General features: G+C 51.3%; 1 protein-coding gene across 1 annotated transcript in view; it reads left to right on the top strand.

Moving 5' to 3' along the window:
- Positions 1-18,973: 18,973 nt before the first annotated feature.
- HDAC4 (histone deacetylase 4) overlaps positions 18,974-27,403 on the top strand; it is a 93,605-nt gene continuing 85,175 nt past the window's right edge. The window contains exon 1 of the mRNA XM_027903258.1: positions 18,974-19,044. Coding sequence (XP_027759059.1) covers positions 19,032-19,044 — 13 coding nt within the window. The 5' untranslated portion in view covers positions 18,974-19,031. The remainder of the gene's footprint in view (positions 19,045-27,403) is intronic.

Here is a 27,403-nt window from a genome sequence, read left to right as displayed (position 1 = left end):
ATCCCGGCAGCGCTGAGCGCTCGGGCACATCGGCAGCCCCGTCCCGGGGATGCTGCTTGGACGCGAGCGTTCCGCTCTGACAGCTCTGAATCACCCGCTCGGCCCGTGGTTTGCGTCAATCAAACCACACTGAAGGCACAAACCATCCCTTTGTTCGCCGTTCGGAGCACAGGACCCGGGCGGGTGCTGCTCGGAGCGGCTCCGCCCCGAGCCGGGTTCAATCGGCCGTGGGGCAGGGGAGAGGTGGGGAGATGCTCTTCCTTCCCTCCTGGTCCCTCCGACTCCTCCTGCTGGATGCCGAGTCTGTTCATTCATCTCGGATTTGTGTTCAGAGAGACTCCTCTGTGCAGGGTTCTTTGTGCGAGCGCAGGGTTTAATCCCGAGTGTTTTTACAGAAAGGGATACAGGGTTATTTTTAATTTTTTTTTTTTTTTCCGTAAGAATTTCAGTCAAATTAAACTTGTTCAAGGAGAGTTTGGACAAAGCTCTCAGGCACACATGTTGGGATTTTTGGGGTGTCCTCTGCAGGGCCAGGGGTTGGACTTGCTGATCTTCCTTCCAGCTCAGGGGATTCCAGGATTCTGTGATCGTTCCTGACCTAGAAAGTGTGGATCGGGAGCCAGGCAATGGCAGCGCCAGAATGCAGCTCCCACCTCTGAGCCCAGAAATAAATCCCTCTGGCAAACAGCCTTGGGGTGGGTGGGACACGACTCGCTGCTGCTGATGTGCTGGGAGGGGTGTGGAGAGAGCCCAGGAAACAACCAAGCCCCCCAGGAGTCTCCCTGCCCTTCGCCTGGAGGCGCCGGTCCCACCAGGAGATCTTGAACTCGGATGGGGAGCTGTTTTTTCTGAGGTTTTGTGGGCTCCCTTTGGAGCTGCCTTAGGCAGATGGTGCTTGTCTTGCTGTCTCCAGGGCCGCTGTAAACCCTTCTCCTTTTTCTCCCACCTCCTGCCACTCGCGGGTGTGAGTGACCACATCCTCAGCTCTCATCCCTCCTCCCAGCCTTCAGAACCGGGAGCTGAGATCCTCCCTGACTCCCATGTTCCTGCCCAAACATTCCCTGCTTTCCCTTGTCCTAAACCCACCCCTGACCTAGTTCATTCTCAAACCACTTCCCTGCCTCTTCCTCTCTCCACGCTTTCAGCTCATTGAAGCCTCTTCTCCTCCTTCCCGTCCCCCTCTGGCACCAGTCCTTGTGCTCATCAAAACATTGATCTCATGGGCTGGAGCTCTGCCAGCATAATAAGGCCACTGCTCTTCCAAACACTTCCCCCCTCCCATCCTCTTCCAAACACAGAAACCAGTTTTATTTTTATTTTCTTCACTGGACTTGCTCTCACTGTTTTTCAGGCTGAAATTAGAGGATTAATTCCTGCTTTCCTGCTGACAGTCACGGAAAAGAGCTAATTTCCAAGTGTCAGGATGCTGATCCTTATCTCACTGGGTTCCCAAAGAAGGTAATAAAGGAGCTGTAAGAAGAGGTGGCTGTAGCAGATGCGGCACAGGGGGCACGTGTTGGTCTGGTGGTTCCTCCTGTTCCACCCAGCTTTTGAAATAACTCACTGAGTGGTGGAGTCCCCGTGCCTGGAGGGGTTCAGAAAGTGTGTGGATGTGGTACCTGGGGACGTGGGTGAGCGGTGGCCTTGGCAGTGCTGGGTTAGGGGTTGGACTTGGGGGTCTTAGGGGGCTTTTCCAACCTTGAGGATTTCAGGATCCTGTGAAATGGGTCTTTCCTCTGTTTGGAATCTTGTGCTGGTCCCTTGTCCCTGGTTCAAGGTGTGTCGCGGGAAGGCTCTGGGCGGGGGTTTCGGGTGTGTAACTTTCCTTTCTTGAGGCTTTTAGGTGACATCCTGTTTTCCTTTGCTTGAGCAGGACAGCTTACAGAAGGGACACCTGTTCTGTCCTTGGGCTTCATCTCTGACAAGCACCTGCAGGCACGGCTTGGGTGCAAGGCAAAAAGTGCAGTGTTTCAGTGCCCTTTGGTGTTTAGGAGCCCCTCCCCAGCCTGGCTGGGGTGGGAGACAGGACAGAAAAGCCCTGTGGAGTCAGCTGGATCCCTAGGGCAGGAATTTTCCCGTGGTTTGTGGGATATGTAACAAATTCCAGTTGTTTAATGAAGCACCTGTGTGGATTCTTGCACCTTCTGCCTCTCTTGTTGTGCAGGTCTGTGGCTGACAGGCTTAATCTCCAGTGTTTTCATGGATACTTGGCCACCTCCTCTTGCTTTTCCCGGCTGCCCAAACCTCAGGAATATGGCCTGAGCCCAGAGGAGCTGGGGATGTGCCAGAGTGATGCTGTTGCCTCCCTGCCCAGGAGTTACTGAGGCTGTAAAGCTCAACAGTCACACGCAGGGACTGGGCTGTTTGGAAGCCCCTCCTGACCTCTGATTTATGAACATTTCAGAATTAGGGAATGGCTGCAGCTGAGGCTCAGGCTGAGGAGAAGGGCAGTGAGTTCTAAAAGGCTTTGAAGTCACCAGGCTGTGCTTGGGCTCAGGGAAGGGAGGCCCTAAAAACCAGCTCAGCACCGGGCTGGGTGTTTTTGGGGCTGCGAGGGCCCCGCTCAGTGCTCCATCTCCAAGCTTCAGTTTAGGAATGCAGGGAAAATAGGGAATGCCTCAGGTTTGTGCCTGGGTTTTGTGCTGGCTTGTGGCGTGGGAGGTGGGAGAGGCAGAAGGTTGTTGCTGAGGAGGAAACCAGCCCTCCTGAGAGAACCCTAATCAAAGGGAGAGCTGTGATCAGTCAAACCATGCCTGGTTTTGGCACCCTCTTTGTGCTTCATGGAATGGTTTGGGTTGGAGGGACCTTAAAGATCATCCAGTTCCACCCCTCAGGTTGCTCCAAGCCTCATCCAACCTGGCCTGGGACACTTCCAGGGATCCAGGGGCAGCCACAGCTTCTCTGGGCACCCTGTGCCAGGGCCTGCCCACCCTCCCAGCCAGCAGTTCCATCCCAGTGTCCCATCTCTCCCTGCCCTCTGGCAGTGGGAAACCATTCCCCCTTGTGAAAATCTTTCCTCGCTGTGTGTCCTGCACAAGCTGAAAAAGCAGGAGGGAGAAGACTTTTTCCACCCTACGTTGAAGGCGAGCTTTTGGCAGTAATTCAGTGGAAATTAAAGTTCAATCTTTCTATTAGCTTGAACTTGAGTGGAAACTGCTAAATACTCTGGGATGCCGTCATTCTGGAACCTAGGGCTGCACTTAGAAATTGTTTTGGGATGTTTTTGCTTTTCTTCCCCAGTTTCTGAGTCCTCGACTGGCTCTTCAATTTTTTAAAGATTTCACAACAAAAAAAACCACTTTGTGTTGTGTTTTCTTTTGTTTTTAAACTTTTTATAGGTAATACTCCTGAGCTTGAAAGTGTCATTATTAATACAGAATCCACAGGGCAGTGCCTCCTGTTTAGTGCTGGTGTTAGTGAGTGATGCTCAGTTTGATTCAATAACTGCAGATGCTTCAAAAACCTTTCTTACCTTTTGGCAGTGGAGCCCTGAAGTGCTCTCTGATCTAGGGACTGGGCAGACAGAAATGGGGGAAAGGAGAATCACAGAATGTCCTGAGTTGGAAGGGACCCACAGGGATCGTCCTGTCCAGCTCTGACAGCCCAGCAATCCCACTCTGTGCCTCGGAGCGTTGCCCAAATTGTCCTGGAGCTCCCAACAGTGTGTGTGACCAAACCTGGACTTCAGGTGAAAACTGTTTGCTTTTGAGAAGTTCTGCAAAGTCTTGGTCCTCTGGAGATATAAACTTACCTTTGACTTGTTCCTGGTGCCTCAAAATATGGGTCTTGATTTGTATTAGAGTCTCTTGTGTGGGTTTTTTTAATATGTTATTATTTGTTTGGTTTTATGTAATCCTCTTGCTGGTCTGCAGGCACAGTTGCTTTGCTTCAATCCAGAAGTTATCACAGAGGCAGGAATGACAGGCAGGAGCCCTCCACCCTCCTCCCAGGGAAGAATTTCATCCCACTATCCCATCCAGCCCTGCCCTCTGTCAGTGGGAAGCCATTCCCTGTGTTCTGTCCCTCCATGCCCTCATGAAGTGCAGAGCTCAGGGCCCGAGGGGTAGTTGTACGTGGTGGATGTGTTGGGAGCGTTGGGAAGAGCAGTGGATGTGTTGGGAAGAGCAGTGGATGTGTTGGGAAGAGCAGTGGATGTGTTGGGAGTGTTGGGAGGAGCGTGCACGCCTCCCTCTCGGAGCTGGCAGTGGGGAGGAAGAGCTGCTCCAGGCCGGGGCTTCCCACAGCCTGGGAACGCCGTGGCTCTGTGGCAGCTGGGTAGAAGGGATCTGTAAAAATTAGGGACAGCAGGAAAATCAGTCTGGCATTTACAGCACAAAGGAAAGGCAGAAATGTGAGGTTGGATCTGTGGTGGGATGCTCTGGGAAGTGATTGCCTGGCTTTCCTTCACTTGGAAATCCAGTTGCTGGGCTGCATTTTTTTTTTTTCTTCCTGCTGCATTCCTCATTTGGAGCATTGTTTGTGCTGCCCTTGAAAGCTTCTTCGCTTGTGTGGGCAGCCCTGGAAGTCTGTTTCCCATCTTTCCGAAGATTCCAGCTCCTTAGGGTTCTTTTGTCATTCAATTTTCTCTTGTTTACCAGGGAATTAGGAAGCTGGAATAGAAGCAGTGTGTGTTTTGCCTTGGGAAACATCAGTAGTCCAGTCACCATTCCAGAAATTCCTCTGGTTCATTTTTGCTCTCTGTAGCAAAGCTCTTGAGGGCTCCAAAGGCTGGGAATGTAAACCTGAAAAGGTCAGACCTCACGAATGCCAGGGACAGGAGAACAGGATGACAGGGATGCAGGGGCACCACTGGATTTGAAACCATGGCTGGAGAACAATGAGAACTGTCCGAGGGCACGCCGGGGGTACCGAGGAGGAGGTGGAGGGAGAGCAGCGAGGATTTGCTGGTGTTGCTGCGTGACTTGGGAGCAGAGAGGGATCAAACCATGGGATTTATGGCCAGGAAAAAGGTGGGAGGTCTTTGTGCCCAATTCCTTCGCTGAGGGGTCCCAGCAGCAAGGCGATGCCTGAGGGAGCAGCAATTCCAGGGGTTTTCCTGTTGGCCAAAGGTGCGTTGAGCTGGGTCGTGTTCCACAGGCCCTTCCTGTGGGAGCTCGCTGCTTTTGTCTGGAAGACTGTCCAGAGGCTGTCTCTGCCCAGGGACAGGACCCCAGGGAACAGCTGGAGCTGTGCCAGGGCAGGTTTAGGATCTCAGGAAAAGGTTCTTCCCCCAGAGGGTGCTGGGGCACTGAACAGGCTCCCCAGGGCAGTGTCCAGAGCTCCAGGATCATTTGGACAACACCCTCAGGGACAGGGTGGGACTGTTGGGGTGTCCTGGGCAGGGCCAGGGGTTGGACTGGATGATCCCTCAATCATTTCCCCCTCCCTGGAAGTGCCCAAGGCCAGGTTGGACAGGGCTTGGAGCAGTGTGGGCTAATGGAAGGTGGCCCTGCCCATGGCAGGGGGTGGAACGAGAGATGATCCTCGTGGGTCCCTTCCAGCTCAGGCTATTCTGTGGTTCTTGGGAAGGTTTTGGTTTGGAGGAGTCCTTGTAGAGCCCTGCAGGGATTGCGGAATCAGCTTTGCCTCGATGCATTTCCAGTCCAAGGAGGGAAAAACCATCCCCAGGGAATCTCCCTGGAGTCACAGCACTGACAAGTGTCGAGTGTTTTCAGCTGCTCCTCTGCTCGTGGTGTGCAAAGGATGAACAATTCCTGCTGGCTGGGCCTTGGGAGTGTTGAAATGTGGGTCGGGATTGATTTTCCTGGGAGGCCATGGATTGATTGGCAGTGCTGGTTTGATGGGAATGGCGGTGCTGGTTTGATGGGAATGGCGGCGCTGGTTTGATGGGAACGTCAGCGCGGCGCTGCCTCCGGATGCTTTTGCACCAGCAAAAGGCAGCGCTGCTGTGTGTGATTCCATGGACAGGGATGGATTTTCCAGCAGTGGCTGGAGGAGAGAAACCCAAAAATAGCTGTTGGTGTAAAACATTGGAGGATGGGGACAAAGCTGATGGAGAAATCTGCCGTTCAGCAAAGTTTGTAATCACGGTGGTTCCTGACTGTAAATAACATCCAGGTGGGATAAGATGTTTGGGATAACCCTGTGCACTGGTTCCAGGGAGTGAGAAACTGGGAAAATGAGCGTTTAGTTAGCGGGGAGTGCCTTGGATTGCGGGAAACACCAGCAGGCTCCTCTTCCCCTGCCTTACTCCTGCTGCTTCTCCACTGCCAGCTTCCTCATCCTCAGAGCCCACCTCCCTGGTAACGGCTTTCTGCTTGGCACAAGGAGACAGTCTCATCCTGGAGGTGTTTAAATCATTTCAGGGAATGAGCTAAGCTGGAAGTGAAGAGAGAGAGAGGTGCTGCCAGGACCCTGGGAGCTGCCTGCTTCCTCCCAGGCTCTGGAGCAAGGGCTGTGTCCCGTGTGGTGGTTCCAGAGGGAGGGCTGAGCTCCCTAAACGTGATGGGAGAGCAAACCCTGTGTCCTGCTTCCCCTGCCTCGGTTTCTGTTCACCCATGGGCTGTTTTAGGGCTGTTCACCTGGATTTGGGGCCCACCTTGGGCTTCTCTTCCACAGGCTGTGCAGGGCTCCAATTCAGATCCTCTTAATACCACTTTTAACTTTTCTCACTGGTTTTTGGGATGTGTTGTGCTTACTGAACGTGCTGAGCCTGCTGTGCATGTCAGCTGATGGAGGATATTACTGTATTATCACACTAATTATGTGGATAAGTGCATAGAATCCATACATAGACATACATTTATATCAATGTGTTAATTGATGTGGTAATCACAGAATGGCTTGGCTTGGGAGGGACCCTAAGGATCACCTCATCCCACCCCCTGCCATGGGCAGGGACACCTTCCATCATCCCAGGTTGCTCCAAGCCCCGTCCAACCTGGCCTTGGACACTTCCAGGGGTGGGATAATGTTGTTTTCTGTATATCAAGCCTTCCATTCAGTGATTTTCCATGTATATAATATGGATGTGGAAAGGCGTTATGAAGGAAAAGGCTTGACTTTGATATTCATTTAAAGAGAGAGCTCAGGCCTGTTATGAATTAAAAATATCCCTTAAAGACGTTAATTCCTAACTCCAAGCAGCATCTGCCTCCTCCCCAGAGAGCCCTCCTTGGGAGAGCAGCAGCTCTTGGGAGGCACGGAATCCCTGGCTGATTTTGGCCAGTCTGCCCCAGCTCAGAGCCTTTTCCTCTCCAGGGCTGTGCAGCAGAGCCAGAGGTGTAACCCAGGGTTGTCTTTTCCTGACACCGTCAGTCCCTGGAGCAGCAATGGGAGAGGATTCTGGATGCTTTTTTTTTCAGAGGGTGTGGGGATTATTGCAGGTTTTTTGGGAGAAGAGGGTTGGGAAGACCTCTTAAGATACCTTCTGATGGCAATGGACAATTGGATTGTTCAGCCTGGAGAAGAGAAGGCTCCAGGGAGACCTTGGAGCCCCTTCCAGGGCCTAAAGGGGCTCCAGAAGAGCTGGAGAGGGACTGGGGACAAGGCACGGGGGGACAGGACACAGGGAATGGCTTCCCACTGCCAGAGGGCAGGGAGAGATGGGATAGTGGGAAGGAATCCTTCCCTGGGAGGGTGGGCAGGCCCTGGCACAGGTTGGGCAGAGAAGCTGTGGCTGCCCCTGGATCCCTGGAAGTGTCCAAGGCCAGGCTGGACGGGGCTTGGAGCCACCTGGTCTGGTGGAAGGTGTCCCTGGGGTGGGACTGGCTGGGCTTTCAGGTCCCTTCCAACCCAACCCCACCGTTCTATTCGGAGACCTCCACAGAGGGATGTTTAGAGCATTTGTTTCCTTTTGTAACTCACCAAAATATTTCATCATGCAGTCATCTGACTGTGGCCTCAGAGAAACCCCCCTGGGTTTCGGAGCTCAGCGGGGTGTTCCAGCTCCTGAGGTTCCTCATTTGGTGTCCGTGGTGTCTCCAGGCAGTCCTGGGGCAGTCGGGGTGTTTCTGCAGGTGCAGGGGGTGCTCTGGGGCTGTTCATTCCCCTGCGAGGCTGCACACTGTGGGAAAAGCTCCTGTGCCCTAAAGGGAGGACAGGAATACTCACTAATGTGCTTCTTGAGTTTCCTTTATCACGTAAAGGTTGTCACATTATTTTGTGACAGTGGTGGAAGGGCTGCCCAGGGGGCTGGTGGAGTCCCCAGCCCTGGAGGTGTTCAGAAGCCTCGTGGACGTGGCACTTGGGGCCGGGGGTCAGTGGGGAACACGGTGGTGGGGCGGGTTGAGGGTTGGACTCGGTGACCCTGGAGGGCTTTTCCAACCTGAGGGGTTCTGGGGTTTTGGGTTGGCCTCATGGTAAGGTGGACTCTCTTCTCCTTGGCTTGGAAACAGGAGTGGCTCCTCCACACCCCAGGAAAGGGTGGCACCCTCACGCTCCTCCCGTGTTTAGTGCCATTTCAGATGCTTTCACTAAAGCACATCCACCTTCCTGGTGTTATCTACCATTACTAGATTAGATCACCATGGGATAATGAGCCAGTGTGGCAAGGCAAAAGCATTATGTATTCCATCAGCATTTCAGCTTGTGTTAACCCCGGATTTCCAACAGAACAGAAAAAAAAGGGAAATTCTGAGCGTGGGGGAGTTGTGGGTTGTACCTTTCTAGGGGCACTGGGGGGATTTTCCTCTGTTGGAGCTTTCTGTTGCTTTCCATCATCAAGGTGAACCAAGGGAGGTGTTGGGAGCTGTCCTCTGGGTGAATCCCAGCTGGAAAAACTCAGGAGGAACCTGTGGAACCCGGTGGGTGAAATGCCTGGAGGTACCTGGAGGGTAATTTTAAGTGTTTCTGGTGGTGACTTCACAGAAATAACCATCCAGACCCTGCACACCAGTTCCTTCCATTTTCACGTGCATTCCATTTTTCTGCTGGAAATCTGAGCAAAGCAAGCAGAGAACTGGTGTTTTCTCTCTCTTTGAGGGCACTCAGACGTGTGCTCGCTCCAGAACCGCATTTTGGGCTGCCTGGGAGCGGGGTCAGCTCGTCTGGGAGCCTTAAAATGTTGGGCCAGAAGGACTTTTCACTGGTGGGCAGGGGGTTGGATGCTGTTGCAGTAAGAGGCTTCGGTGTGGAGATGGTACCACGTGTGAGGATGAGTTTTCTACCCTGACAGAGGGTGGGATCAGGTTGGATGTTGGGAAGAACGTGGATGTGGAGCTGCTGTTCCTGAGTGTGTTGTCCTGATGCCTGCTGGGGAATGCTGGGGCCAGCAGGGAGGTGGAAGAGCTTTCCTGGGGTCCTGCTCAAGCTGTGTGTGAAGCAGACTTGTCCTCTCCAGCTTCCCTGTCCCCTCTGTTTGGGTTTTGCCTTCAACTGGAAGTTTTCTCGGATCCCTGAAGGTTTTTTTTGCCTCTGTGGGTTTTTCCCTCGGTATTTTCTCTCTTGTCTTGTAGCAGAAAGGCTTACTGGAGCACGGGAGAGGTTGGGGCTGGAAGCCTTGAAGCCTGGGAGCCACCTGGGGCCCAGCAGCTCCGTAAACCCGAGCCCTGATCCATTTGCTGTTTCCACGTCTCCGTATTTATTTTCCTCCACGAAAAATTGCCCCTTTTTTCCCCTGCTCCTTCCAACTCTGCCATGTGCTCAAGGAGCTGCAGCTTAGTAGTGAAATCCTGGACGGCTCCCATGGCCAGCAGGGTCCAGGGAAGGCTCCAGGCATCAGTTTTCCTTTGCCTGTTTTCTCCCTGCCCTCTGCCTCATCCAGGAATTTTTCTTGGGTTTAGCACTGGTGTCATGGGCTGCTGAGTAGTTACTGTCGCTTCCCTCTTTCTGGAGTGGAAAGGGTGGGAGCCTTTGGATGCAGCCTGCTTTGGAGATGGTTCACAGAGTCATGGAACCTCCTGGGCTGGAAGGGACCCCCAAGGACCATCCAGCCCAGCTCCTGGCCCTGCCCAGGACACCCCAATGTCCCTAAAGGTGCTCCCTGAGCTCTGGCAGCCTTGGGGCTGGGACCATTCCCTGGGGAGCCTGTTCAGTGCCCACCGCCCTCGGGGGGTAAAACCTTTCCCTCCTGCATCATCCCTCTGGTGGCTGAGTGCTGTTTGGCCTGTGAGCCAGCAGGGCTGGGGCAGGGAAGGAAATGCAGGCTCTGTGGTTCCTGGAACACACGGTTTGTTCCCTCCTGGATCCTTCCCTTCCCGGGGCGTCTCTTCAGCTTGCACAGCGTGTCCTGGGAGCGTGTGGGCAGGAGCTGGAGCCTCCTTTGAAGCTGTGGAGGAGCCAGGCTATCTTTCAGCTGGATTTCTTCCTGACAGTTTATTCATTCTGGAGAGAAGGGGAAATCAGGCAGGTTATTGAACCTCCTCTCCCGCCTTGGAAATGCGCTCCGTTGCTCTCCCGCTGCCGACAATTGAGGATAATTTCAAGGTGGCTTTTCTTCCCTTTCCCTCGCTTCGTCCTCGTGTCAGCAATCAGTTCTGAAAAACCTCCTGAAATCTGGGGTTGGGCTGGAGGGGCACTGTAGCTGTGAGTTTGGAGCTGTCCAGTGGGAATTCCCGGGTTCTGAATAGCGGGCGATTGGGGATCGGCCGGGTGCCAGCGGCACCTCTCCCCCGGAGCGGTCCTGGAGGGGGGGGGGAACACTTATTTTGGTGTGCTGGAGTTCAGGGGATCTGTCTCAGCAGATTAAGCTCCTCACATTGATAACCCTGATCTCCTGCAGAAATATTTAGCTGGGGTTGTGGAACGCTCCCGGGAAGGATGGAAAATTTTACCCGCTCCTGATAAAAGGCTCCATTAAAACTTCAAAGAGAAAAAAAAAAAAAAAGAAACCCAACACCACGCAGGGAACGGGAACGTTTTGCAGAATGGCTCTGGAAAGAGCCTGTTGGTTGAACATAACATTCCAGAGGGAAGTTAAACGCTTGGACTGTGCTAATTTCTTGAGGACAGTCACCTTTTCCGATGGATTGCACCCTGCAGATGGTGGCAGATTGTGCCCTCCTCCACTCCTGCCAGGAGCCTGTGCTCGCTGACAGAATCAAAGCAGTGAGGATGGAGCTCTCCAGAAGAGTTGATGAATCTCTTGCCTTTAAAACTGAAGTGCTTCGTGCCAGGGAAAATATCCATGAATATATTTATAGTTCCGAACAGCGGAGTCTCGGCTGCTTCGGAGCAAGTGGGGAAATCGCTGCTCCACCGAGTCTGTGAAAGTGGAATCTACTTTTAGATGCTTTGAAATGATAGTCGGGTTTTTTTATCCAGCATTTAAAAATACCCGAAGGCCAGATTTTAGGAATCTGTACAGGATGGACAGGAAGATGAAATACGTGGACAGTGTAAAACTGGGAGATAACGGCAGGGGTCATGGAATCTCGGAATCCCAGAGTGCTTTGGGTTGGGAGGGACCTCAAGGCTCATCCCATTCCACCCTCTGCCACGGGCAGGGACACCTTCCACCAGCCCAGGTTGCTCCAAGCCCCGTCCAGCCTGGCCTTGGACACTCCCAGGGATCCAGGGGCAGCCACAGCTTCTCTGGGAACTCCATTCCAGCCCCCAACAATTCCTTCCCAATATCCCATCTGTCCCTGCCCTCTGGCACTGGGAAGCCATTCCCTGTGTCCTGTCCCTCCATGCCTTGTCCCCAGTCCCTCTCCAGCTCTCCTGGAGCCCCTTTAGATCCTGCAAGGGGCTCTCAGGTCTCCCTAGAGCCTTCCTTTCTCCAGGCTGGACACTCCCAGCCTGTCTCCATGGCAGAGGGGCTCCAGCCCCCTGTAGTCAAGGAATTAGATCAGGAACAGGTAGACTGGGACATTTTTCCTGCTACCTGGTGTTGGAAGGACTGGGATACTGGGGAAGTGCTGTGCAAGTCCCAGGCTGACTCTGCTTGCAGGAGCTCACCTGGCACGGATTTAACATCAGGGCATCTTGGATCCTGCAGACTGGGAGTCTCCCAGCACTCAGGGAGACAGGGACATGGTGGGAATGGTGGGAATGGAATCCCTGAGGCGGTGTTGGGCACCCACCACCAGGAACCTGCTGACAGTGGCCACGAAGAGAGACCAGAGACCGTGGGACATGGTGGGGCGAGCTCGGCCTGAACTAAAGCCTGGCCTGGGACACGGCTCTGTGCCTGGGAATGATCCAGGGCAGGGACACAGCTCTGTGCCTGGGAATGTGGGTGGCTGGGCGGTGCTGGGGAGGCTGGAGTCAGATGTCAGCCTTTCCTGCCTGGCCCCGCAGAGGTGGAACTCGCTCCGAGCGGCTGCAGCGGCACCGGGAGCTGGAGGAGCCCGAGCGGCTCCGGAGCACGTTTGGGAACCGCTGGGAATCCTGGTGCTCCACGCTCCCCTGGGACAGGCTGCCTTTGCCAGGTGGGTTCCTTGGTGGATTCGGAGCCCTCTGAGCTGCCAGGGTGTGACAGGGGCTCAGGGTGTGATCCTGATCAGCCTCTCCTGCTCCCTGTGCTCGAGCTTGGCCCGAGTTGGACTTGGCCCTTATTTTCCGTGTGCCAAACAGGTTATAGAGGAATTTTGGAACGGGTTGTAGAGAAATGGAGTGAAACCCAGCGTTAAGTATGGGCATTTTTGGCTTAAAAAGGAAAAACGCCTCCCAAAAGTGTAGTATTGCATTCTCTTCCTTTCATGGGGTAATTTTTCCTTTGTATTTTATTGTTTCTTCCCTGGATTTTGTGCCTGGGGGGGGCAGTGGAAAGGTTGGCTGGGGGGGTCCTGCCTCTCCTTGCCCAAAGGGGGAGGCAAATCCTCTGGAATGGGGCAGCTCTTCCTTCTTGCTGTGATTCCATCAGGGCCACGTGCAGTAAGCTTTGTCTCTGTGATCCCGTGGATGGTTTGCTCCACACCTTCACATCCCTTGCATTTACGTGGAAAGGGTTATTTTATTCCCATGGATTTCCAGAATGACACATCTTTGGAGTCCTGGGTGGATGAAGTCACCAGAGTCTGCTGGAGAGACTGAAGATTGTCATGTTTAGTAGGAGTTGCTTTGTCCTCCCACTGCCAGGAATTAAGGGAAATGAGGGCCTAGGAAGTGGAACACAATCCTTTCAGGGCTTGCCATCTGAAAAGCAGTCTTGTCATTTGGGTATTAGTCTGTCAACACCTTGGGGGCCACAGTTTCCTGGTTTAGCACTTCTTGGGTATTTTGGCTTCTGGGATAACTTCCTAGGAATACATTAAAGGTGCTTTCTGTATGAACTGCTGCTGGGCATTAGAGTCCCACAGTGGTTTGGGTTGGAAGGGACCTTAAAACTCATCCAGTCCCACCCCCTGCCATGGGCAGGGACACTTTCCACTCTGCCAGGTTGCTCCAAGGTTTTTATTTCTGATTGCTTTTACCTTGCTGTCAACCAAAGTGGGACCTGTTGGGTTTATCTTTGCGGGTTCGGGGGAGGAAAGCAGGGCCAGGCTCTTGTCGAGGTTATGCCTGAGTATCTCCAGATTCTTGGGAAATACTCCTCTGGATCTGAATGCAAAAGAAAGCTTGAAAGCCATCCTAGTTCTCATTTGTGAGGTGCTGTGGGGGAATGTCCCACCTGATACCCGGACACAGGAATGTCTCTGGCTTCATCTGAGTTGTCAAGGGATTGGAGGAGGTTTGTGATTCCAGATGTGCCAGCCTCTTCTGTGACTGGGATGGACAGCAGCCTGACCCAGTTTCTGCTGCATCCAAAGCAAGCAATCAGAATTATGGCCAATTAAATCTGTGCCTAGGCAGTGCTGCTGATGGGGATGTGTCATGTCACTCGCTGGCAGTGCAGGGTGGCTCGCTGCAATATCAGATGGAGTTGTAGTAGTCCTATTAATGAAAAAATTCCCCAAACAACCCCAGCTGAGCAGGATTGGATTCACCCTGATCTAAATGGCTGTTTTGATGATGCTTGCAGGCCAAACCCGAACGTACTTAGAGCCCAACTCTTAAGAGATCCATCTTTTTATTTTAATTGTCTCATCTCCTTCTCTCCCCCTTCTACCTGCAGCATTTTATTTTTACCCTCCACCTTTACAGTCTGAGTAAAGAGTGCTCGGATCCTGGGTTTGGGTTGGAGTTCCAGAGGCTGGGGCTGGGTGTTTGTAGCAGTCACAGTCAGCTCCTGCCATAATTGGTATTTGGGGTTGATAGAGGCTGTAAATCTCCAGGAAGGGAAGGCAAGGATGCTCTCATTTTGTTAGGCTGCTTCTCTTTGGGATGCAGAGTGCATCTTCCAGCTCTCTGGGCTAATTAAAATGCCATTACAGTACATGTGGTGCTACAATACAGTCTAGGGAGACTTCCAAAAATAGATCCTTGAGTGCAGACAAATTAGAGAGGAAATATGCACTGAGCATTTTCTCATAGGTTTAAAGAGAAATAATCCATTTGCTGCCCTAATTGCTTTCTTGTAAATGTTGAAGGAAGGTTCCCCCCCCTCCCCCCCAAGTCCGTTCTGAGCGAGCAGACAAATAAATAACCCGTCGGTGCTAATTGGTGTTCTCATGGCTAATATTGTCACTTGTCACACGCCGCTGACGGGCAGGGCAGGCTCTTTCGGTGGACTGTGCTCTGTGGGCAGGGAGGGAGGATTTTATTCCTGTCCTGGTATCCCAGGGACGCAGGGTTGGGGCAGGGTCTGGTTTCTGAACTCCCCAGCCCCTCCCCGAGCCCTGCCGAGCAGTGACACGCAGAAATCCTGGTTGCGCGTTGCTGCCCCGGCTCGGGTGGGAAGCACAGGGGCCTTTTGATGGTGTGGCTGTGGCACATGGACACTGGGAGCAGAAATCCCTGTGCCTGGAAGAGATCCCTGGGATTGCTGTGGGCTTACACGTGTAATGGAGACAGCACATAACTCCTGGGCACTGCCAGGGACAGGGAGAGCTTGGCTTGGGCCAGCAGGGGCCTCTCTGATTCCAGCCTGATGCCAGGGCATGGGGCTTGTCCTGGCTTGTGGAGCGCTGGGCAGCCTTCCTTGGAGAGGAGGAGCTGTGGGAAGGGCATGGCAGCAATCCCAGGATCCCACAATGGTTTGGACTGGGAGGGACCTTAAAGCCCATCCAGTCCCACCCCCAGACACCTTCCACCAGCCCAGGTTGCTCCAAGCCCCGTCCAGCCTGGCCTGGGACACTCCCAGGGATCCAGGGGCAGCCACAGCTTCTCTGGGCACCCTGTGCCAGGGCCTGCCCTCCCTTCCAAGCCTTCTCAGAGACCCCTGATTTGTGCTGTGCAGTGGGGTGCTGTGCAGAAGGTTTATGACTCAGGAAGATCAGAAATTGGTGGACTGGTCTCCAGCTCACTGCGTGAGCAGAAAATTGTTCATCCTAAAAATGTCTCGGGGCCATCAGCCCATCTCCCCTCCACAGGGGCGGTGCTGGAAGAGCTGAGTTCTGCAGCCCCTCTGTCTCCTGTTCAGAAACCTTTTCTCAGGAGTTTCCCCTTGATTGCCCACGATTCATCTTGGGGGGCGATGACCTTGGACGTGTTCCTGGTGACTCATCCAGGGCTCAGCTCGGTTCCTCGGCATCGCGGGTGAACAGGGACCGCTCGCTTTGGTGGAGTCCTCCGGCTTCTCCTTCTCCTGCCCTGGCTTTGCCAGGTATTTTTCATTTGTAGTTGTACTCAGGACCATCACCAGCAGTGTGGGAGGGGTTGTACTCTCGTCACTTCCCATCCAGCCATTTTCCAGCTCGGGTTCCCGGGTTTGGGATGCAGAGGGGCAGAGCTGAGCCAGCGATGCTGATTTTCTCTGCTTCTTTCCCCCGGCTCTCCTGAAGTTTTGCTTTCACAGCTCTGTAGAATTTTCCCCCTGCTCCAGGTGTCCTTTAAAAGGCAATTTCTGGTAGCTCCTCACTTCCCTCCAGGAATTCAAGTAGGCCAGGGTGATTTGCATCGGGTCCCAAGATCTGAATACATGGAAAACTATTCAAATGACCTCTTGGTTCCCAGTTCCGCCCTGCATTTTTAAACTCATAATTATAGCAAGGCTGCTTCCAGGTTTCTGCAAGCAAAAATGCTTCAGCCTTCTCTTTTTGTTTATTATTTCTCTTTTTTTTTATTTATTTGTTTTTACAACTAGTTTGTCTCATTTCTTTTTTTTTTTAATTAATACAAATAGTTAAGTTGTGTTTCTCCTGTCCTCGTCTGCTCTGGATTTGCCCTGGATGGACTTGATGATTTTTTTCCAACCTTAATTCTTCTCTGGTTTTGTGATGTTGTTGATTTTGATGCTTCATCTTTCCTGATGGTTTTTATCCATCATGTTTCTGGTTTGTTCTGGAATGAGCTGTCACTGTTTTGCCTTTGTTTAACTATTTTTCAACGTCTTGAAACCCTGCAAACCCAGCTGTGCCTCCAAACCTGTATTTTTAAATAACTCCCTGGGACAGATTAAGAGAAAAACAAAAGTGTTCAAGTCTCCGTCAGTGAATTATGGCTTCATCTGATTAATTAATGAGTAGAAATACCCATCTGGAAATTAAGCTGCACTAACTGTTCTCAGGCTGCTGTTTGCTTCCCTCCAGGCTCGATGGACAGAGCAGGTGGTTGCAGAGTTTTTGGGAGATCATCAGACAGAACCAGCTCAGGAGGATGTTTCCTTGCCAGTGATTTTTAGCAGCTTGGGACAGATTGAGACCTCAGGGATGTTTTGCAGTTGCTGTGGTTTGGGTCAGTGTTCCAAACAGGGTTTTGTGGCTCCTAAGAGGGTCGAACCCTGTGTGGTTTGACCCCTCTGCTCTGGCCTGCCTGGCCATGGTGGCACTCCAGGCTGCTTCCCCTGCCTGTCCACTTTTTGGGAAGTGCAGCAGCACCTCCAGTGATGATGGCAAGAAACCATCAGTGGCTGAAAACGCTCTTCTTGAGCTTGTGTCCAAGTTTATCTTCAGTGTGATGGTGCAGCAGGGCCCGGGAAGCAACTGGGTTGAATATAAAAAAAAAAAAAAAAAAAGAGGGGTTTGTTTCCCTTTTAAAGTGCAATAAAGCACAGAACCACAGCCCAGGACTCCAAGTTCCCCATCTTCCAGTGGGCAGTTCTTGGAAGTTTTTAGCAGATAATTCTTTAGGGTTTGACAAGGTTTAGATCATCTGTTGGAGAGGAGGAATCAATCAAAGCAGCCTGGCTCCAGAGCAGAGGGGCTCCAGCCCTGGAGCAGCTCCGGGGCCCCCTCTGGGCTCTCCAGCATCTCCACGTCCTTCCTGTGCTGGGAACTCCAGACCTGGGTGGGGTCTCACAAGGACAGGGTAGAGGGGCATTTTAACCTACTTTTATCCACAGCAGTACTTTAGGAGAGGAGGGGCCTTATGCAAATATTTCCTGATAAACCACCTCCTTGTTTGTTTGTTTGTTTGTTTTTTCCTCCAAACAGAGAGTTATTTGTTAATCCCCAATACAGCAACCCCAGAAACGCAGTCCTGACACTCTTTGGGGTTTCAGGTGTCAGATATTCTTCGTTTTCTTCTGTGATTAATCTCAATCTGTTACGCCTTTCAAAACCAAGATTGAACAGTGTTGGTTTGTGGTTTTCTCTTTTTTCTTGATTATTTGAGAAATGCAGGCACTTTGTTTTTTAGAACTAAACAAGGCTTCGAAATCCCCCAAACTGACTTGGAGCTGCCTCCCAGAGCACCCGAGTTGGGTCCTTCAACCTCAGCAGAGAAGCCGAAAATATTCCGCTCCCCAAAAACTGGGAGGTTCCCAGGGCTGTGCCACCCACTGAATCTGGAGCAGCTGGTGGATGGGTTTTATTTAAAATAGTGAGGTTTTGCTCTGCCTTTCCAGTCTGGTTTTCTCCTCACTTGCTGCTGTCTCTGCTGTTGGTGCAGGTGAAGCCCAACTGGCCAAGCATCGCCCCCCCAGTGCCAGAACTGGGCTATTCCAGCACATCCAGCCCTGGAGCAACAAAGCAAACCCCCCCTTTTATATGGGGGGAATTGTATGGGAATAATCCAGAGGACTTGGTTGAGAGGAGGAAAACAAGCAGGGTCAGAATTTAATGCATTGACACGTCGCCTGAGGCTGCACCTCGGGGACGGGGAACCCAGGAGAAGTCCCAGCTGTGCTTCATCTCCTGAAAAAAGGGGGAAATAGGGAGAAGGAAACGAGTCTTCATATTTTTCTAACTCTGTCCTTTGCCTGAGAGAGATGGGGTGGCTTCTTTGATGTCTCCAGACAGGGTTTGGCTCGATCCTATCAGAGCTGCAGCACAGGAAGGGGGTTAGAGGGGAAAAGGGAGACAGACTGGAACAAATAGGGTTGAGATAAATTCTCTGTGTTCACATATTCATAATTACACCGAAAACATCATTTAGCACGTTTTGCTTCAACTTTTATTGGAGGTGTGTGTGTGTGTGTGGGGGGGGACACAGCTGGGAAGGGAATGGCTGAGTAGAAAATCAGGTCTGGCAGTCTCCAGCACCGGGTCTGGTTCTGTTTGACTCTACCTGGCTGCAAGATACAATCTTGGAAATACTTTAAATAGGGAACTGCTTCAGCAAGATGGATTTGTGCATCTCATTTACAAAGTATGTTTTTAATGCCTTTCTGAAATCCAAACTTATGCAAAATGGGGCTTGTTATGCATGTCTCTGCATTTTAATCTCCTGCAGTGATTTGTCAGTTTTCCTTAACATCTCCCTGGCATATTCCAGCCATTCCTCAACTTTGCTTCGTGGGGCTGTGTCTGTGTGGCAGCTCAGCTCTCCCAGCAAGGAAGGAACTGCCATTTAGTCATTCTCTGGTAAGGTTTCTCAGCTGCTGTGCCCGTTCCCTTGGACTGGGAGCTGTACCAGTTGCGGACTGAAAGGCTGGGAAAACCTGAGCGTAATTTGGGATACAGTCTCTTTTATTTTCTGCTCCAGCTGTCCTGGGAATGTTCTCGTTTCCATTGATTTGTGCTCCCTGTGTTTCTGCTCTGCATTGATAATTGGTTACTGGTTTTTTTTAATTTTTTTTTTTCCCCCTGGCTAAAAATAGCTCAGCTGCCCAAAGTGTTGATGTGATTTTATTCCTCTTCCTCTTTCCAGATGGGCTTTCTGGCAGAGACCAGCCAGTGGAGCTGCTGAATCCACCTCGAGTGAACCACATGCCCAGCTCTGGTAAGGGAAAACTTCTTCTCCTTAAACCTCCTTCCTACTCCAGGGGTGCAGGAGAACCTCCTGCAGCTCTGCCTTGCAAGTGGGAGAGCAGGATGCAAATGCCAAATGCTGGCACAAAGTCTGTTAGGACTTGCACACCTCTACTTTCCCAGGCTGGGAGAGTGGGGTTTGGGAATTCAGTGAATTCAGTGAAAGGCAGGGGGCTGAGGAGAGCCCAGCCTGGTGGGAGCTGCCTGGTTTGCCTTAGAGAGGAGAGGGCAGGAGAGCAAAGCAGCACCCTCAGGAGTCCTTTCCCAGCCCAAAAGGAGTGCTGGGAAGCCAGGGAGGTTCTTGAGCTGCTGTTTTTGTTAAGGAGGAATCTTGTGTGGAAAGAGGGGCTGAGACCGGGCTGATCAAAGGGGCTCTGGGCTGTTTGCTCTTCTCCCTCTTCCCATGATCCTGCCACGGCCCCTCCTGGGTCTTGTCCTTCTGGTGCCCATCCTGGAGCCTGGCTGCTGCTCGCAGCAGCAGCTCTTCAAGGGATGGGAACCAAAGTTCTGCTCCCAACACCTGGAATTCTGTGGAAAACAGTCTGCTGCTGGTGTTTGTGCTTCCCCCCTTCTCTCTTCCCAAAGCGTTCTGTTTCCAGGTGCAAACAGAGAGATATTTATACCAGGAGGTAGAAAACACTCTGTGCTTTGCAGGTAGCAGCTCAAATCTTCCAGAAGCCCAACTTTCCCTTCTCTGTTGCCTTCCAAAATGCCTCCAGGGCCTTTTGTATTAAGGAAAAGATCTCGCAGGAGATCTGAGCCTTTCTGGTGGTGCCAGCTGGGAAGATGTAGATGAGGTTTATTCAAAACAACTTCAGTAGATTGGGGGGAGCAGAGGGGGGATGGGCTGTGACCTAACCTGGAGTTTTGTGGACTGAAATGAATGTCTGGGGAAGGAATCTTTTAAGAAGGTCGAGCACTGGGGGGAGAAAAGGAAGAGCTGGTTGTTGACCAGCGTTTGGCTTCGGATTGAGAGGAATCTCCCTCCCTTCCGTGTGCTCCCAAACGTGTCCAGCAGGTAAGGGAGGTTCTCTTTTCCCAACCCTCAGAGAGATTCCCGTTTTTAAATGGCTGTGGTAACACAGGCCAACTGACAGGTTTGTCTCCCCGCCTGGGATCTTTGTGCCGGGTTCATTCCTTGGCCAAGGGTCCTTCCAACTCAAACCATTCTGGGATTCTGCTCTGGAAAAGCAAGTTGTGTGTGGGATTTGGGGCTGTGTGTGTCCCAAGTCTCAGGCACGGCTGAAATAATGATGTTGGAAAACGGCTTAAGGAAACAAAAAGTGGTTTGATTGTGTCCTGGGAGATTTGGTTTCAAATGTTCCCCTGCCCTGGGCAGGGTGGAGTTGAATGAACTGGAGTGGTCTCCGGGCTTTTATCCTGCATTTGGGTGGGAGATAAAATCACTGTGGTGTGATTGTAGGAAACCAGAATGGTTTTCTCCTCACCACCAACCAAGTGAAGGAGGGGTTTGACCCTTGCTAGTTGTTCTCCTCTGATGTGAAATGGTGAGAAAGTCCTAAAAATCCTCCGTCCTGCAGAGCACTTCAACTGCAAAAAAAGGAACATTTCGGGCAGTTTTGTGAAATGCTTTCAGGAGTGAACTGGCTTGAGTGGAATTGAAGTTCAGTCATTATTTAAATTATTGAGCAAAGTTGTTTTCCTTAATTCTTTACTTTTAACCCGGAGTGGGCAGGCCCTGGCACAGGGTGCCCAGAGAAGCTGTGGCTGCCCCTGGATCCCTGGAAGTGTCCAAGGCCAGGCTGGAGCAACCTGGGCTGGTGGAAGGTGTCCCTGCCCATGGCAGGGGGTGGGAGAAGATGAGCTTTAAGGTCCTTCCAACCCAAACCATTCTGGGATTCCAGGATAAAAGAAAAACTACAGATTAATGTGGTTTAGAGCCACCAGTTCCACCCCTGCCCTGGGCAGGGACACCTTCCACCAGCCCAGGCTGCTCCAAGCCCCGTCCAGCCTGGCCTTGGACACTTCCAGGGATCCAGGGGCAGCCACAGCTTCTCTGGGCATTTTCTGTTATGCCAGAGCTGGAGCCCAGAGCGTGGATATCCTCACCCTGTGGGGTGGGAAGAGCAGGAACCCACAGCTCCTCAACTCTGCTTTGTTGTCCTTTGTCTCAGGAAAAATATTTATCCAGCTCCTCCTTTCTTACCCACAAGGAAATGGTTATTAATTGCAGGGGGTGGGATGAATTATTAACAACTTACTCCTCTTTCAGCAGCCGAAAGCGGCACTTCAGTCTGCAGCTCTTGGATGCAGAGCTGCTCCTGGATGAGAAGGAACTGGCAGGAAAGTTTGCTCTATTGCAAGCCCCAACTTGCTGATTTCCTTTATTCTTCCCTCACCTTATTTAGTTCATTAATTCCCACTGATCAGCTCTGGATTTCCCGGGGTTCCTTTAGTCCATTAGTTCACTCTGATCAGCTCTGGGTTTCAGGGGATTGCTTTGTCCTGACCGTTCACCAAAGTGTCATTTTCAAAAGCAACAGTTCTCACCAATTCCCTGCCAAAGGAAGGGTTGTTTTGTGTTTGTGTAGAAGCAGGTGGTGGAGGGAAGAGCCTTGGAGTGCTTGAACTCGGTGACTGCCCAGGGAAGGAGGGGGTGGCAGGATGGGAGCAGGCATGGAAAGACTCCCGTGAAGGGTTAATCAGGAGTTTGTTCCCATCGCCTCTGGCTTTGCTAAAAATAACAGTGCTGTGAGATGAATGAAAAGGGACGCATTTTTCGTGGGAAGTTGGTCATGGATTGAGGGGTTTTTTGGGGGAAAAATCAGAGGTAATCTTGGGGGTGCCTGTGCCGTGTCTTGTCTGCCAGGTGTGTTCCCACTCCGGACGTTTCACCTGGATTTGCAGCCTTAGGGAGGTAACCAGGGTAAGATCTTTGTTGTTTAGTTTTGATTTGATTTTTGGTGCTGGTACTTTTTCAGGGGAAACCAAAATGGAGGAGCTCCAGGACTGCAGAGTCTGACAGCCTGGACTCCACTCCTCTTTTCCATCAGCTTGTCCTGACGGATGGATGTGAGCTGGAGGAGGAGGATGGACTGTTCCTTTGGTCCTCCTTCCCTTTTCATGCCCTGCGTTGCTCCCCAGGGGGCTTTCTGCCCAAATTAATTGGGGAGTGGTTTATCTCCAAAGGGGAAAGAGTAGCACCTGCATTCCAAGGATTTTAGGAATTCCTCTTCTCCCAGAGCTGCCTTTAGCAAGGTCTCAGAGGCTCTTCCGTGGTGTATATTGATTTTCAGGGCTATATTTGGCTCTGCTTTTTCTCTGGCCAGTGGAGGGAATATCAGGTGAATCACTTGTGCAACAATGCCTAAAACACCGGAGCAGACTCCAGGTGCTTCCCTGGGGAATTGCTGATGATTCATTGAAGAGACATTCCCTCATTCCCCAGGGAAGGGGACTCCCCATTCCTGGAAATGTTCGAGGTTGGACAGGGCTTGGAGCAACCTGGGCTTGTGGAAGGTGTCCCTGCCCACGGAATGAGATGGACATTTCCAACCCAAAGCATTCCATGATTCTGTGATTAAATATCTGCTCCTTTGGCTTAACATCTTGTGATTTAAACCACTCTAAACCATCACTACTTTTCCATCTGTTTTTTCATTCAAGGGACTGTGTCATATCAGATGATTCATTCATATTTGATTAGAGATTTCATTATGAGCTGGCCTGAAGTTTTTTTATGATCTAATAAAAAGCTTTGGAATCGTTGATTTGGAGCTGCAGTTTTCATACAGAGAAGAGATGTACTGCACGTTTTAGTGGTACTTTCTGGAGGTGTTTTTTAAAGTTCTGGCAGTTCTTGTGGTGAATTTTGTAGGGGGAAGTTGTTTAGAAGTTTCTGATGGAATTCAGTGGCCTTTCCCTTTGGAGAGAGGAGCTCCTAAGTTATTGTAGCACTTCTCCAGGTTGCACTGATGACCAAACCCCGGGTGAAACTTTGGTCAAAACTTGCCTTTCTTGCCCCGTTTGTCGTCCTGCCCGTCACTGGAATGATGCTGATGAAGGTCTGGGAAATCCTGAGCTGTCAGGGCATGGTGGGCATCGGTTAAGTGTCATATGGGAGGTTTTTATTTGCAGTGATGCCACCTGTCTGCAAATTGTCCCTCAGAATGAAGAAATTACTGCAGGGTTTTTTTTTTTCAGTTTCTTCTAAAAATACATTCAGCTGTTACAAGAAGACATTTAAAAAAAATACTTACAGAGTGACTGCCTTTATCCCCTGTGTTTTCCTATTCCAAAACTGTCTTAAGCTCTTCAATATTTTTCAATGTTGTTTCTCCAGTTTTATATAACAGGAGCAAATTTTTATGCTTTCAATATGATGGGAAATTGCTCTATTAGAAAAATATCAGACCTAGTTCTTTTTTTTTTTGCTGTGCTTTTCTTACCTTTGATTCTGGTAAAATGTGTTAAAAGGGAATATATATAGTGCAGAGGTAGTCAAAGGGAGCATCCTGTTGCAGGGGGGAGGCCCTGGCACAGGTTGCCCAGAGAAGCTGTGGACATTCCCAAGCAGGATCTTGGGAGAAGCACCCAGCCCTGTTGTCATTCCAATGGAACTGTGTGTGTGGGGGGGTTATTTAACCTCACACATCATGTTTTGGATTTTAAAGCCAGCTCAGATGTTCCAGAGGAAACGGCTCCTTGTCTCCCTTTCCTGCCTTTTGGTAGTCCAGAGGGTCCAAAGAGCTTTTCCTGGTGGCAAGCACAGAATCATTAAGGTTGGAAAAGAATTCCAAGGCCATCGAATCCAACCTTCGACCAAAAGTTTTGCTGGCAAGCTACAGGTGGAACATTATCAGAAAAATCCCCCCCCCCCCCCCCCGTTTTTATGGATAGAAAAAATAAAATTCCTTTCATGTTACGTGTAAATCGCCGTCCCAGGGATTTGTGTATCCTTACAGGTATAATACATATGGATATATGTGTGTCTGTACTGGTATTATGCTTGTGTAATCCCTGTTCCAGGGATTTAGTGTGGCTTGGACTAAACAAAATCCAGATCCCTGTCCTCCATCCCTGGCTGTGCCTGTGAGAAAATCTGTAAAGACTCGGGAGTTTAGAGCTCATGGGAAGGGATAACGCTGGAGAAGGCAGGAGGAAAAGCTGGAGGAAGAGGACTGAGTCGGGGCTGGGGCAGACAGATCCTGGGAGGAGCTGGAGAATCTGGAGAATCATCTGTGTGAAGTGGATGAGGTAAAGATGCTTTTCCACCTCCCCCCAAGCCACTGGAGTGGCAGAGCCCCAAGAGTGGTTCCTTTCCTTCTCGTGCCCCAGGTGCTGCTGCTCCCTCCCCATCCTCCCTCTGGATGGGCAGGCAGGAGCCCGTGGGAGGGAGTTCCACGGTGTCCCTCTGGAAGGGGAATGCAGGGCTCTGGCTCTGACCCACGAGCACATGGAAGGAGATCTCAGGCCCGTGGGGAAAACCCAGGAGCTGCTTGGGTTAATGGGGAGAGCATGGCTGTGGCTGCTCCGATCCACCACAACGTGCCACTCGGGATGTGTGGAGCTCCAGGTGGCCCCTGGTTACCCAGTCCCTGACCTTCAGAGGTGATGCCCCCAAAACTCCTGGCGATGGGCAGAGCCCTTGGGGCGGCTCCCGGCCAAGCTCTTGTCTTTCCTAATGGTACTAAGAATAAGTAAATGGGTAAAATATCCCTTTTGGCACCTCGGGGACCATGGTGACCCTATGCTGGCATGAAGTAATCCTTAAAATTGCCAGGAATGAAATTCTAGAGCCCCCCCTCTCGAGTGGCAGCCCAGGGCAAGGTTGAACTTGTGTTCAGGCTATTGCTTTCCAGCCGCCTCGATACACGATATGGCCGTGTCCTGGTCCTGATAAGAGCTGGGAGTAACAGAGCAGGAAAGATCCTGGCTGTGTTGACACAGGGATCAGGTGTCCTGAATAAGCAGCCAGGAAACTTCATCTGGTTTATGCGCAGCCAAATGTGCACGGTGTGTGTAACGAGCCGTTTCACCCCGGTCAGTGGAACGGGGAATTTGGGGAACCACCAGGAAAACTGGCAGTTTATCTCCATTTGGGAGCACGTGGATTACTGCACTCTGCTTTAACTGTCCTCTCCTGAAGCCCCAGTGGTGGGGACCCACCAGGCTGCATGAAAAAGAACGTCAGGTGGTATTTATGGCAGAGAAGCTGTGGAGTGTTTTCTCTTTAGAGGAGCCCAGTTTCAGCAGAAATTGTGTTCTTGGGCACAGAGTGAGTAGGGAGCTTTGGAGTTCTGCTGCTGTTTGCTGGGTTGGAAAAGGCTTGTTGCAGCAGAGAAGCAGGAAATGCATTTCCTTGGCAACTTGTGCTTCACTGAACCCCAACAAATTCCTGAAGCTTGTAAATGCTCATATCCTCAAATATTCCTAGACTTTTGCCAAACAGAAGCTTTTTTTGTACTTTTTCTCCCAGGCTTAGCGAGGTGCACTTTCCCTGTTGCTTTTTTAAAAAAAATATATATTTAAATATTTAATGTTCTTTATCATTGTTATTATTTTTAAATGATTTGGGCTGCAGTGCAGAGATTTGGCTGCAGGTGTTAACAGAGTTACTGCTGCTGGTCAGGATGCTGGTGCAGGAACTACACCACAGTTCTGTTGTACAGGAGACAAATCACCTTTAAATGAGGTGCACGAGGTGACAGATGAGTAGGAATTACACGTGATGTAAAAATCTCCAGAATATTGAGACAAATTCCAGTCCTTCTAAAGCACTTTAATGGGGGTTTTCAGACAGGCCTGGAGCATGTTGGATATTAAGTGTTAGGTAGTTTAAAATGCGCTTTTACTCTTTATCCCACGGAGTTGGGTTCGTGCATGGGATGAAAATTTCAGCTTCTGAGGAGCTGTTTCGTAATGCAGGGTGTTATTTACGCCTTGGAACTGAATATTAACTGCTGGTTTATACCTAAACACCGCTTAAAACCCAGAATACTGAGCAGTGCATCCCCGGGCAGAGAGAGCTGCCTGCAGGTATTGAGGGGGTTTCTGACCTCAGCACAGAATTAGGGGGTTAAACCTGGCTTAAAAGCGGCACCTCCTCGATGGATTCAACACCGTCAGCACCGGGGTGGGTGTGGTGGAGGTGGAGCTGATGTGTCACTGGTGTCACCTTCTCTGTCTTCCTCAGGTCAGGAGCTCTGCTCAGGGGGCTGTTTGTGTCCCACCAAGTGGATTCTTAAAGGAAATTCCAGCCACTGGGCACTGCATTAAGGCTGTGAGGTCTGTGGGGCCTGGTGGTCCCGTAGGACCCCTGAGGACAGTGGGGTCTGTTGGTCCTACAGGGCTTGTGATGCCTGTGGGGCCAGTGGAGCCTCTCAGGCCCATGAGACCTGTGTGGTCCACAGGACTGGACGGGGCTTGGAGCACCCAGCTCTAGTGGAAGGTGGGGTGGGACTCTGAGGTCCTGCTGATCTTTGAGGTCCTTCCAACCCAAACCATTCCCTGATTCCATGAAGAGCGTCGCTCCTGGTTTTCGGTCCCTTCCCTTTCCCCTGTAGCTACAAACAGCTTTAGGCATCCTGGGTGGAACAGTTGGAAGTTGTGAACTGTTTGAAGAGCAGCTGAACTCGTTTGTCCTTTAAGCCGTTGCAAAACCAGATCTTAACGCAAATGCTAATTTTGAGACACTGATCTTCCCGGGCGGCAGATACTTCGTCTTACACGCGCCAGATGGGTTTGCTGCTGGCATCGCTTGTGAGATTATGGTCAAAACAAGGACAAATCCGCTAGAAAATTCCAAGACCTTACTGAATAATTCCGCGCTTTCCTTCCCAGGGATCAGCGAGTTGTCGCTGTGCTTTATTTTGTTGCTGTCAGGGTGGCTGGTAAAGCCTCTTCAGGCATCTGAGAGGGGCTGGCAAGGAGAGGAGAAGCTTTGCAGTGAAGGACCTCTCCCACCCTGGGGTTAGTTTACCAATAAGCTTTGCATTATTTTACATGTTTTTTTTAAAGTCATGCAGGGGGATTGACAAACTATTTACCTGCAAGAAGGCTGGAGAGGGACCTTGGACAAGGGCATGGAAGGACGGGACAAAGGGAAACGGCTTCCCAGTGCCAGAGGGCAGGGTTAGATGGGATATTGGGAAGGATACTGGGGGGTTAGATGGGATATTGGGAAGGAATTCTGGCTGTGAGGGTGGGCAGGCCCTGGCACAGGTTGCCCAGAGAAGCTGTGGCTGCCCCTGGATCCTTGGAAGTGTCCAAGCCCAGGTTGGACGGGGCTTGGAGCAACCTGGGCTGGTGGAAGGTGTCCCTGCCCACGGCAGGGGGTGGGATGGGATGGTCTTTAAGAACCCCTTGCA

The sequence above is a fragment of the Empidonax traillii genome, unplaced genomic scaffold, assembly GCF_003031625.1.
Source record: "Empidonax traillii isolate 1590-97213 ecotype Southwest subspecies unplaced genomic scaffold, ASM303162v1 scaffold953:size233439, whole genome shotgun sequence".
NCBI lineage: Eukaryota > Metazoa > Chordata > Aves > Passeriformes > Tyrannidae > Empidonax > Empidonax traillii.
Note: the sequence above shows the minus strand (reverse complement) of the source record. Positions and strands in the feature narration are given on the sequence as shown.